General features: G+C 36.7%; 2 protein-coding genes across 3 annotated transcripts in view; both read left to right on the top strand.

Annotated features, from left to right (window-relative positions):
• The first annotated feature begins 437 nt into the window (after window positions 1-437).
• Window positions 438-6,647, top strand: fam133b (family with sequence similarity 133 member B). The gene is made up of 11 exons (XM_024260599.2): window positions 438-629; window positions 1,223-1,320; window positions 2,477-2,555; window positions 3,101-3,208; window positions 3,306-3,338; window positions 3,472-3,549; window positions 4,565-4,663; window positions 4,752-4,790; window positions 4,872-4,964; window positions 5,887-5,940; window positions 6,055-6,647. Exons 1-11 carry the CDS (start codon window positions 606-608, stop codon window positions 6,148-6,150), a joined length of 801 nt encoding a protein of 266 aa, XP_024116367.1. The 5' UTR covers window positions 438-605; the 3' UTR covers window positions 6,151-6,647.
• A 1,830-nt stretch (window positions 6,648-8,477) lies between these two features.
• grn2 (granulin 2) overlaps window positions 8,478-11,312 on the top strand; it is a 4,775-nt gene continuing 1,940 nt past the window's right edge. Inside the window, exons 1-4 of one of the 2 annotated variants that reach the window (XM_024257734.2) lie at window positions 8,478-8,598; window positions 9,926-10,075; window positions 10,148-10,447; window positions 10,540-10,713. In XM_024257734.2, coding sequence (XP_024113502.1) covers window positions 9,926-10,075; window positions 10,148-10,447; window positions 10,540-10,713 — 624 coding nt within the window. In that variant the 5' untranslated portion in view covers window positions 8,478-8,598. Of the gene's footprint in view, window positions 8,698-9,925; window positions 10,076-10,147; window positions 10,448-10,539; window positions 10,714-11,312 lie in introns of both variants that reach the window. The other variant, XM_024257742.2, reaches the window with a different exon arrangement.

The raw sequence follows: 11,312 nt of genomic DNA on the forward strand, positions 1-11,312 counted from the left end.
AGTATGTGGCATTGTAGGTACATTTTTGTGTTGTAAAATGACTAAATAATTAAATTATCTTTAAAAATAGCAAAAAAATATAGTAAGTGTGAATATCATTATTATTATTTTTAATCTAATAACAACTACATTAATGTTTGCTGTTTTGATCAGTTAAACAATTGTTCAATCAACTGTTGGTATTTTTATTAAACATGTTTTTGTTATTTGGGGATATTTTAAAAATGTTTGCGGGCAGTGTCTGTTGGGCTTCCGTAAATTAAAAAAAAAAATCTCTGCTTACATAATTACTAGACAATGCTCAAGATGTCAAATAATAGCCAGATTTTTTTTATTTTAATAATACCAAAAAAACCTCATCTAAATTATGTTTTGAGACATTAAGAAAAAGTTCTTGTTCATTGGGTTTTGTTGATTTATTGGTAGGATGTGATATGGTAAGTATCCAAAAGGGGACAGTAGAGAGCACGACCGGGGATGCAGACAACACACCCGAAGAAGAAATGAAACCGCAGCGCTGGTTATCTTCCATTAAATATCAAGTAGCTAGCTGGAAGCTAGCAAAGTATCATTTTACCGAATTGTTTTAGGGTATTGTATTCAATATGGGCAAGAGGGACAATCGTGTGGTAAGTTATCTGCGTAACTGGAATTTTTTATTTACATAAATATTCTTGGGCTATTTTTTTAAATAAAGAAACCAAATAATGATGCATAGATAGCTTAGCGCTAACTTGTAGCTCAATGTAGCATGTTATTTTAATGCTCTGAATTGTGCCATATTTCTGCTTTTATCGTTCTGTAAAGCTATCCACCAGCTGACCTTTAGTCAAATTTGGTTTATAAATATATATTTTAAAGCTGTAGTATGGCCGTATTGCTGTTCACTGGTCATCAACATAGCAGAAGATCGGTGCTGTGCAGAAAGTACCAACATTAGCTTAGCACGCTCAGGCGCTTGTGTTGATGTATTGCGCATAAGCAAAACACAATAGTGTCAGTCACTAACACATGGCTACTAGGGATTACGTCCATGAGAACCACGCAGACACGGAGTCCACACAGTTTTAATGTCTTTAGTTTGGTAGTTTCATCGATTTCTCTGGTGCAAATGGAATATTTTTCTGTAATTATTTTGATTTTTAAAATCGATCTAAGCTTATTTTTGTCGTATTTGTGCCCACAAATTAAATCAAAAATACGTTTTGTGTTGTGTTTTCAGGCTTACATCAACCCCATAGCAGCTGCTAGAGCCAGGGGGCCATCACAGGCCTCAGGACCAACCATACAGGATTATCTGAGCAGACCTCGACCAACATGGTGAGGTGTAGCCCACACTGACATATACATCTTTCTGTCTTTTGGAAACGTTTTATTGTCAGTTACACTTTGACAATTTGTCTTTTTACTTAATATTTATGATTGCAGCTAAATGTGTAATTTAAAAGCCACCATTGCAGGGATTTTTAAATGTTTGATATTTAACATGCAGTCTTAGACTTTTATTAGTGTCAACATAAGTACTGAACCACATTTTGAAGTGAGAACTTATAAAGATGTATAAAAATGTGTGTATGTTCGTGTGGCATTTTACTGATGATGGAAGACATATATTAAGAAGATTAAGCTTTAAATAGTAGTATTGAGTATTTCTTGATTCAGACAAAACTTCCATTTGAAAAAGATTGTATTTGTGATGTACAAAGTATCCTGGGCAGGCCACAGGCCATTCTGATTCGTCTACTAGTGGTAGACGACTAGATCCATGTACGTTTGTTGGGAGAGCATGTAAACAGGGAGCTCTCAGCAGTGGGGAGGGGAAGGGAGTCGGGGTTGCTCTGCACCAACAGTCTAACAACTCAGACGTAAACTTGCAATGAGCTTCTGTCACTGCAGAAACGTTGACCTAGAAAACTCGCCAGTTTATTGATTTTAGCTTTGAAACAACAATTGTAAGACCACTGGGAATACTTTCATAAAAATATTTGAGGACGGACTTTTTAAAAAAATGATAGTTTGCACAGCCACCATATATTGTAATGGGCTTATTTCAATTTTGGGGGCTCTAAACAAGTAAAATTTCTGTTTTGACAAAGAAGAAGCAATGCTAGATATGAATTGCTGTATTAATAGTTTTTTTTTTATTGCTTTGATGTGTGATGTATATTACATTATAAACCATTTAATGTTTAATATGTTCATTTTATTACATATATTTTACAGTGTGGCTCTATAAGTAAAGTTTTAGGACAATTAAGGAGATTTTAGTGCCAGTTAGTTTTTAGTTTTGCCTTAAGTCAAGCTAGACAAGAATTTGACTTAGTTTAATGCATCCTAAATCAAATTATTTTACACAAATTGGCTTTTACATCTGTTCAAAGCAAAGGGGTTTCAGTTGTCTCAGATAATGAACTTTAAACCAGTGATTGTTTTGCTTTCCAGTTTTAAGTGAGATATATTGTCTGTGCTTTAACAGGGAAGAGCTAAAAGAGCAGCTGGAGAAGAAAAAGAAAGGCTCTAGAGCCTTGGCGGACTTTGAAGATAAGATGAACGAGGTAACCGTTCTTTCCATTTCAATGAGCTTAAAATCAATTTGACAAAAACGGGAACACGTTTCGACCCATTTGATCATTTATTAAAACTATTTTAAATCCAAATGTTTTATGTAGTCCTTGAGTGTTTGATTTACTTACATCAAAGCTACATTTCTTGTTAAAAAACAAAATAGTTAAGATTATAAAATTTAAAAAAACATGTGTTTGTAATGGTAACTTATCACCTAAATCCACCCCTTTCAGCATTAGGTTGCAATAGATTTAGCAATACTTTTGTAGATTAAAAACATCCATTCATAGTTAACTTAAATATTGAAATGATGGAAGTTAGTTTAGACACTTTTCAATTTAATTTAATTCACTTTTTTTTCTGAATTCCGCCTTCCACTATGTCGGTTTTCCCTCATTTGACTTCTCATTTTGACAGAGAGAACTTCTCTGTACTCCTCAGACATGCTGTTTAAAGACTTCCCAACAGTCCAGGACTGTTCCTTTTTCTTTGGTTAAAAATAACAATTCTAAATATTAACATTTAACTTTTTCAGAAATGGAGGAAAGAGCTGGCTAAACACAGAGCAAGATTACTAACTGACAAAGAGAGAGACAAAAAATCATCGGACCGAGAAAAAGACGACAGAAAAGAAAAGAAAGAGGTATGAAAACATATGACTAAACTTTATTTGAAATTGTTCTGTTTAAAATCTTTCATTTACTCAGTTTAGTTTCCTTTTGGTTTTCTTCTACGACCAGAAAAAGAAGAAAGAGAAGAAAAAATCCAGCAGGGTGAGGAGAAGCTGAACTACCGTTCATGCAAAGTCTACTAAAGCTATTTCTCCTTCCGGAACCTTGTAAATGTTTTAATCAAGTGTTTAACCTCAAATCTAATGAACCCTGCATTCACTGTGTTTTGGTCAAGCATTCTTCATCTTCCTCCTCCTCCTCCTCATCGAGTTCTGATTCCTCCAGCAGCTCCTCTTCAGAGTCTGAAGATGAGGTGGGTGATCACAAACTTGCGCCACTATCAATCTGTTATTCTACATGCACTTCGGGTATGTGACACACATTCAAGAACGCCTTAAACGTAACATTCTAAAACATTCTTAAAACGGCAGGCACTGCAAACGGGTCAGAACTATTTCCGGTTGCTCAACTGACTTGCGTCTCGTGAGCTGTGTCTCACATCTCGCGGGTCGACCCACAAGTTTTGAAACACAGCCCACGAGATCAGAGTCGCCACCCACGAGATCAGAGTCGCCACCCACGAGATCAGAGTCGCCACCCACAAGATCAGAGTCGCCACCCTCCAGATCAGAGTCGCCACCCACGAGTTCAGAGTCGCCGCCCTCGAGATCAGAGTCGCCGCCCTCGAGATCAGAGTCGCCACCCACGAGATTTGGTCGCAATCACTGAGATCTGAGTCACAACCAATGAGATTCGCGACTCAAATCTAATGGATCACAACATAATCTCAACCCACAAGGTTTGAGACGCAACTAATAAGATTTGAGTCACGACTCACTAAATTTGTGACTTAAATCTAATTGGTCACAACCAAATCTAGACCACAAGATTTGAGACGCAACCCACGAGATTTAGTCGCAATCATAATAAAAAGACAACGGGGAACTCTTTTACAATAGATCAATAAGTGGTGGAACTTCAACGACATTGATGGCAGCAGAACTTTTAAAGATACATTTTTTGTCATTGTCTCAAGGTTGCCAATCACAAAAATTCCCTTTAGGCTTCTAACAGATAGGTAGGGATGTATTTAACAAAAATACTCATATTTAGCATGACTATGGAGGAACAGATGCACTACAGGTTAGTTACTGTCAGATACTTTCAGTTTCAGTCTCTAACTTATAGTTGGCAAATGTTATCATCCAAAAGAAAGTTCTTTGTTCACTCATCCTTGTTTTAGTCACTCCCTGCAAACAGGAACTCCTTCTTACAGTTGTGCAATAGCAGTACAAAAGTCAGGATTTTTTATTTTCTCCCCCATGCAGGAAAAAAAGAAAACCACAAAGAAAAAGAGGAAGAGAAAAAAACTTTCAGCCAGAAGAGCATCTGACAGCCCAGAGGAGGATTCAGATGCAGAAACCAAGGTTTTCCTGTTTGTCTAATAGCATTTTTGGGACCGTGTTTAAAAAGTGTTGGGATGTAATAAACATATATATTTTTTCTTCTTAAAAGAAAAGGAAACGAATAAAAGAAGAGCTGGACAGAGATGAGGTCATCTAAATCAGTTTCATTATTTTAAGGGTTAATATGTTGGTTTTTGTTCTAAATTTCTTCTTGTTTTCGACTGTCCAGGAGGAAAAGGTACTTCGGAAAAAAAGGAAGGCTGAAAGAAGTCACAGAAATTCCTCCTCAGAGTCTGCCGTCGATTCAGACGGCGAGGAGATGGTAAGTATGACAGAAAACCGCAAAACATCAGATCAGTGCCCACCTGTCGACCAATGTTTGATATTTATACATGAATTGCTTTTTCATCATAAGTTCTTAAAGCTTTGACCTTTGATTAAGAATTTTTGGTTCAATATTTCTTTTTGAAAATAGTTTTATGAGAAAAAAAGACTTAATATGCACATTAAATGACGCATCTACAAGAAAAGTACCAGTTTTGCTTATCTCTACAAGGTTACCTCTCTCTGCTTCATTTTCCTTCACAGGTTTATAAGAAAAAATTAAATCAGCAAGCAGATTATCTTTCTTATTTAAGTTGTTCGCCGTGTTTATTTAGCACTCAGTATGTTTTTAAAGCATCTTTCCAAAATAAAAGACTAATAAAAAAATACCAGAGTTGTGGACTCCAGTCACATGACTTGGCCTCGGGTCAGTCAAGTCATGAATTTCACAAATTTAGGCTCGACTTCCCCAATATCCAAAGATTAAAAAGGATTTGAGAAAGTCTGTGCCACGATCTCTCTGTTTCTACAATAAGTATCTTTTCTCCTTCAAATCAACTTTTTAATTAAGGATCTCATAAATTACAACACATGTATGAAATATAAATATGGTTGCTGTGAGAGATCATGTAATTTTGGGTCTGTCCTTAAATATTTTTAACCTTTTATTATTTTTTTCATTTTGCTTTAAAATTAAAATTTGTCTTTGTAAATTTTATCTAATATGTTGATGATTTTAAAATATATTTTGTAAGAATAAATAATCAATTATTGAGCAACAAAATCTGTTGAAACAACTATTATTCAGAGTTCAAAAAGCTGTTTTTGTGGCTTCTTATGCAAAGTCCTGTATTGTGTAACGATGATGCTGGCGGGGGTTTTTGTGTTTGTTGTTCATCATCACACTCCACTGCTTTCAGGGTGAAGCCAAGAAAAAAAAGAGAAGCAGTGAGGAGGAGAAATTCTCAGTCAGTGTAAGGTTGTTTTTTTCTCTTTTCAAAATAAGAGCACCCATACACATTAAGTTTTGCTCAGTGAAAATAAATGCTAAAAATCTCACAAAACTAAATGTATGTCTTTGATCCTAGAACAAGTCTAAGAAGAAGAGGAAAAAGAAGCACAAGAAACACGGCAGGAAAAAGAAAAAGAAAGCAGCATCTCAGTCGGACTCTGACTTTGACTAAAAGTGCTTTTCTTTTCCTGACTATTTCCATGTAGTATCATTTTGCATTTGACTTCCAAACTCTTATCTCATCTCACTTGAATGAGGACAGACGATGCTGCAGTCCAGGGAATAAAGTAAACATTTTTAAAATATTTAATTTGCAGGTACATATTTAATAGACTTTCTGTCAAATGTTTTTATTCTGAAGGTTGCATTCAGTAACAAGACTGACAAGAAAATATTGTTTCTTATATTTAGACACCCACTTCATTCAGTAAGCTGGTCTTCCTTCTGCTTCTCACCAGGTTTCTCCTTTCACTGCACAGGTGCTGGTGCACGTGTCATGCATGTAGACTATCTGATGTCTTGCCAACCTCATATTGAAGTTGGATTGTGTTATGAGACATGTTGGGCTCTCCGCTAACATGTGTAAAGAGGAATTGTTCCGGTAGATGAAATGTTACACTACAGTGTAAATGTATTAACAGTGACAATAAAATGTGTTGCTGGGAAATACTTTTGATTTTGATTTTAAAAAATCCATTTTGAAGTTGTTTGGGTTCAAAGAAAGGCCAGCTAGATACAATTATAAAAAATGATTTTAAAGGGGGAAAAAGTTATTTCTTCTGCTTTAGAACTATACAGCAGGGGTGGTCAAACTACGGCCTGGGGGCATTCACGGCCGCTTTAAAGGGGCCCTACCATGATTTTCTTAAACCTATCAGAGTGAACTCTATATATAAGATCATATATTACCTTTGGACCACTAAAAAATGAATTATTTATGAAATATTAGTTATATTTTGTGAGTTTTTCCCTACCCGGGAGTAAAACGGCTCAATTCCTGAAGCTCCGCCTGCCGCCGCGTGTTGCTGGAATCCGTTCCATGACGTCATCCTAGAGTCTGTGGCAGCATGTCTATTTCTCCCACGAAAATAATCCAAACTTCTTCAAAGATGGAAGCACATACAATATATGTGCCTTTAGTTGGCCTGGCCATCGCTACACTGCTTCACAACACACACACGGCTCCTTCTCGGGTGTGCCGACCGGTGGTCTGGGGGGGGGGCTTAAAGGAGCGCTGCGGAAAAAGTAACAAACATCTATTTGAGCTGAAATTTATTGGACAGGACACAACTGGAAGATATACTGTATTCTGCATCTAAAATGAACATTTTTTTGCTGATCATCAGTGGATAAGGGGATAAATTTGGTGTTGGTTTAGTCTGGGGGCGGAGCTTACAGCACAGACTCTTCCTGGAGGGAGCTGTTGGCATCGATCTTACGTCAGCACGTTTCCAACCGCTTGTTTTTGTGGATGTGGGAGGGGCTGCTGCAGACTGCAGGTTTTTAGAGGATTACTCTTAGATGCATGAACGCATCAAAATACTGTTTTGGGGTTCTTTATAGTGAGGAATGATCAGTAAAATGCTTCTCGAAAAGTAGAATTGTCATGGTAAGGCCCCTTTAAAGCATTCAAACTGGCCCCCCACAATGGAATAAATTATTTTGACAGTCAATATTAATGTTTTATATTTCCCTGTAATTATTATTGTTATTTTGCATTCATGTTGTGTTGGAAGATTTGTTTTTCAGACGGTCATTTTTCTGATCATTCCAACCCAACAAACAGCGTTTTTCCAAGTGTGTGTTTTTCCCAGAGATACATCAAATAATTGGTACAATTGGCACTAAAATAGGAACAAAACCCACAGTTTTTAAATTAAAAAAAGTGTTTTATTGGTCCAGATTCCATGTTGTTTCTTTCTCATATGAGTTAAACACTTCAAGCATCTGATCCGGCCCATCTGCCCTTTGTGGCCCACGAGACGAAACGTTTGCCCCACCCCGACTTATACTAACCAATAAGTTTGACATATTCTCCTTCCAAAAGCTCCACCTCTCCTGCTAACCACAACTTCCTTTTTTAATTTAATTTTATTTATTTTAAACATTTCTCAACTGATTTATTTTTATTTTACCGGTCAATAAAATGTCTGAGCGAAATTTTAGATTTACTTTAAAAAAAAAAAACACTTTTGGTAAACTAAAACTTGATGGTGAAAAGGACAGTGAAGGTTCATCTCTTTATGCAAAACAGTTGTAAAAAAAACATCTGCTTTAATAGAAAATGTGACGGGAAAAAAAGGTATTGTGCTGCAAAGACTAAAACCGCTGACAAGTGAACTTGAAGAAAAAAGGTATTTGTTAGAGAAAGAAGCTGATAAAATATGACACCTTTAAGTTTGAAAGGTTGTAACTTTAGACAATAATTAAGCTTGCTTTAACACATCTCAAAAGGGAACTGCTGAAGTCGGTTTATGGCAGTCATGAGACTAAAAACTTGACCATCTAGATTTATTAACTGGGAGTGTCCAACACAGGCTATAAAGAGGCATGTCTGATTCTTGGTTATGAGGAAGTGTGAGGCATGTGACAGGAAGACACCGACTTACACTTCTTGAAGGTAAGAACAGCAAATCTCAATTCCTTTATTCAAATATATCTGCAATAGATTCAGCTCAAATGCTTACCGGGTTGGTTTTGTGGAAATATAAAACACAAGGTGAGTTCAAACAAGAAGTTTTTTTAAAGAAGATAGTAAACGCTTACTTACAGTATCAAGTTATCTTTAAAATAGCTGTTTTGTGTCCAAAAAAATCAGTCCTGTTCGGTTAAAGCAGGACAGTCTGAACTTTTGGCAAAGATCTTATATTAAAATTTAATGAACATTTTTCTTTCTTCACAGAAATACATTTAAACCAAAACTGCTGTGAATTTTAAGACCAGAAATAAAACATAAAATGATTCTATAGCACTTTCCACAGAAATAATACACAAAAAGACAGAATGGAACCAACCAAACACAGAGGTTGTAAAATTTATTAACAGGCCAACTAAAAGTCAAAATACAAGTTAAAACAAGGACTACAATAAAAACGTATTGACCTGGGATTTAGAACGCTCAACAAAATCAATCTGATGCAGCAATAATGTAAGGGAGTCCCAAAGACGAGGAATAGAAACTTGAGAAAACAAGCCTGTGACGTAGGCAAGGATGCAAAAACCTGGTTTATCTTACTTCTAGGTGCACCTCAGACATGAATTTATAAACTTGGCCAATCTAAATGAAATCAAGGCTAATTTAATACTTTTAAAAATTACCATTATTTTATTTTTCTATTGAACAGTCTTAAAGCGGTTGCTTAGGATGACTTTGGCCGAAGAGGGTTAAAAAAAGGTCAAAGATGAACGTCGGGGTTTGACCATGGAAGTCTCTAAAAACTAAAAGCAAAATTTTGAAATCAATGTAAACTTTAATAGGAAATGAATGTAAAGCAGACAACAGAGAAGTGATGTGTGTCTGTTTACTGGCTCTGGTCACAAGCCATTTATTGAACACACTAAAACTATATTTTTAAAACTTTTAAAACACAACCTTTTTAACATAACTATGAATAAAAACAAGCAGGAATATTATTCCAGAAAAAATCAACTTAAATAACTTTGAATTTTGTACTTACTTTTCAATATATTTTGTCAAAATTATTCAAGCTTTAAATAAGCACAAGATAACATAAAATAACAATAAAATAAAATGATCTAGAGGGCCGGATGTAATCCCCTGGAGGGCCTTGACTTTGACATAGATTTTCAATGAGTTATGACAAAGTTTATTGAATCCCAATCAAGAAATCATGCTGTTTTTAGAAAGTGCTGGGGGACGCGTATTGTTTATTTTACGACCAGACTTTAGACACACTGAAGCTAAACAACTATCCTCTCCTCTCCAGATGTTGCGAACCTCCTTGTGGCTCTGTGTGGCAGTGTTGGTGTGTGGGTCTGCATTATGCTCCATCAAATGTCCCGATGGAAGGCAGTGCCCTGATCTATCCACCTGCTGCCAGACTGGACATGGATTCAGCTGCTGCCCCCTCCCAGATGTAAGCTGGAGTCATTTAGCACTCTTCTCTCTGAAACGTTGATCTGAGAGCGGCTCTTTGTCCCGTCTGCAGGCCGTGTGCTGCTCTGACAAGGCCCACTGCTGCCCCTCGGGGTATCGCTGCAACCTGGCCACGATGATGTGTGAGAAAGCAGACCAGCCGTGGATGAGCATCCCCATGTTGAAGAAGGAGGCTGCAGAGGAACCGGCCGCTCTTGATCCGTCCTCAAACCTTGTTGAGGAGCTCAGAAACGACGACGGCCCGGTACAGAAGAGTACAGCTATTCACTGTGACAGCTATTACATGTGTCCCGACCGCACTACCTGCTGCAGACACCCGAAGGGCGCCTGGTTCTGTTGCCCCTATTATCCTGTGAGTAGTAGATAATTCCACTGAGCCTTATTTCCACTTCATTTTTTCCCTATCTGACATTTTCTAAAAAGAAATAATGCATTTTCTTACAGGGAAGGTGTTGTCTGGATGGCTACCATTGTTGCCCGTATGGATATGACTGTGATTTGACGTACACTCACTGTATAAGAGATGGCTCTAAATATCCATTTTACTACAAACAAACTCAGACCTCAGTCCCTGCTGCCCTCATTTCACAACCAGAGGACAACAGCATCGGGCAGGAGGTAAAGAACATGGAAAAGTTAATTTTTGTGTTACTTCATTAAGGTTTTAAACTGATAGGCTTAAATTGTTGATTGCAATTTACGTCTAGTTACCACTTCTTTAAAGATCCACTATGATGAAAACTATATTTTTAGTACATTCTTGTGGCATTTCTCTGACATATATAAAGTAAATGAAGCAATTCTGCGTTTTTAAATTCAAATTGTGATTCAGGAACAGATGAAAAAAAAAAATGCAGTTTGAAAAAGATGGTAAGAAAATACGCTGGGAGAGCCACAAGTCTTCTGCTCCACCCACTTGTAGTCAAGTATCCATGTACGTCAAACTCAATCGCACAGGGGACCAAAATGCAAAACACAGTTTAGGTAATGGACCAAACAGGATTATTGAACGGACTAAAACTAAATTTTTAGAATTTTAAAACCATAACTTTTTAACATAACTATGAACTAGATAAATAGCATCACCTGCGATAACACTAGTGTGAATGCTGTAAGCTGAATTTGGCAGCTAAAAATGCTAGTGCTGATAGCTGAAGATGCTAAAATTGATAGCTGAAAACATTGAAGTTAATAGCTAAATAACGCTGAAATTAATA

This window comes from Oryzias melastigma, linkage group LG11 (genome assembly GCF_002922805.2).
Source record: "Oryzias melastigma strain HK-1 linkage group LG11, ASM292280v2, whole genome shotgun sequence".
Taxonomy (NCBI): Eukaryota; Metazoa; Chordata; class Actinopteri; order Beloniformes; family Adrianichthyidae; genus Oryzias; species Oryzias melastigma.

What these genes read in the sequence shown, in the direction of transcription:
- fam133b (XM_024260599.2), top strand. Translation starts at nt 606, where the DNA reads ATGGGCAAGAGGGACAATCGTGTG. An exon ending in TTGAAGATAAGATGAACGAG is followed by an intron (nt 2,556 to 3,100) that starts GTAACCGTTCTT and finishes TAACTTTTTCAG; the next exon opens with AAATGGAGGAAAGAGCTGGC. An exon ending in ACAGAAAAGAAAAGAAAGAG is followed by an intron (nt 3,209 to 3,305) that starts GTATGAAAACAT and finishes TTCTACGACCAG; the next exon opens with AAAAAGAAGAAAGAGAAGAA.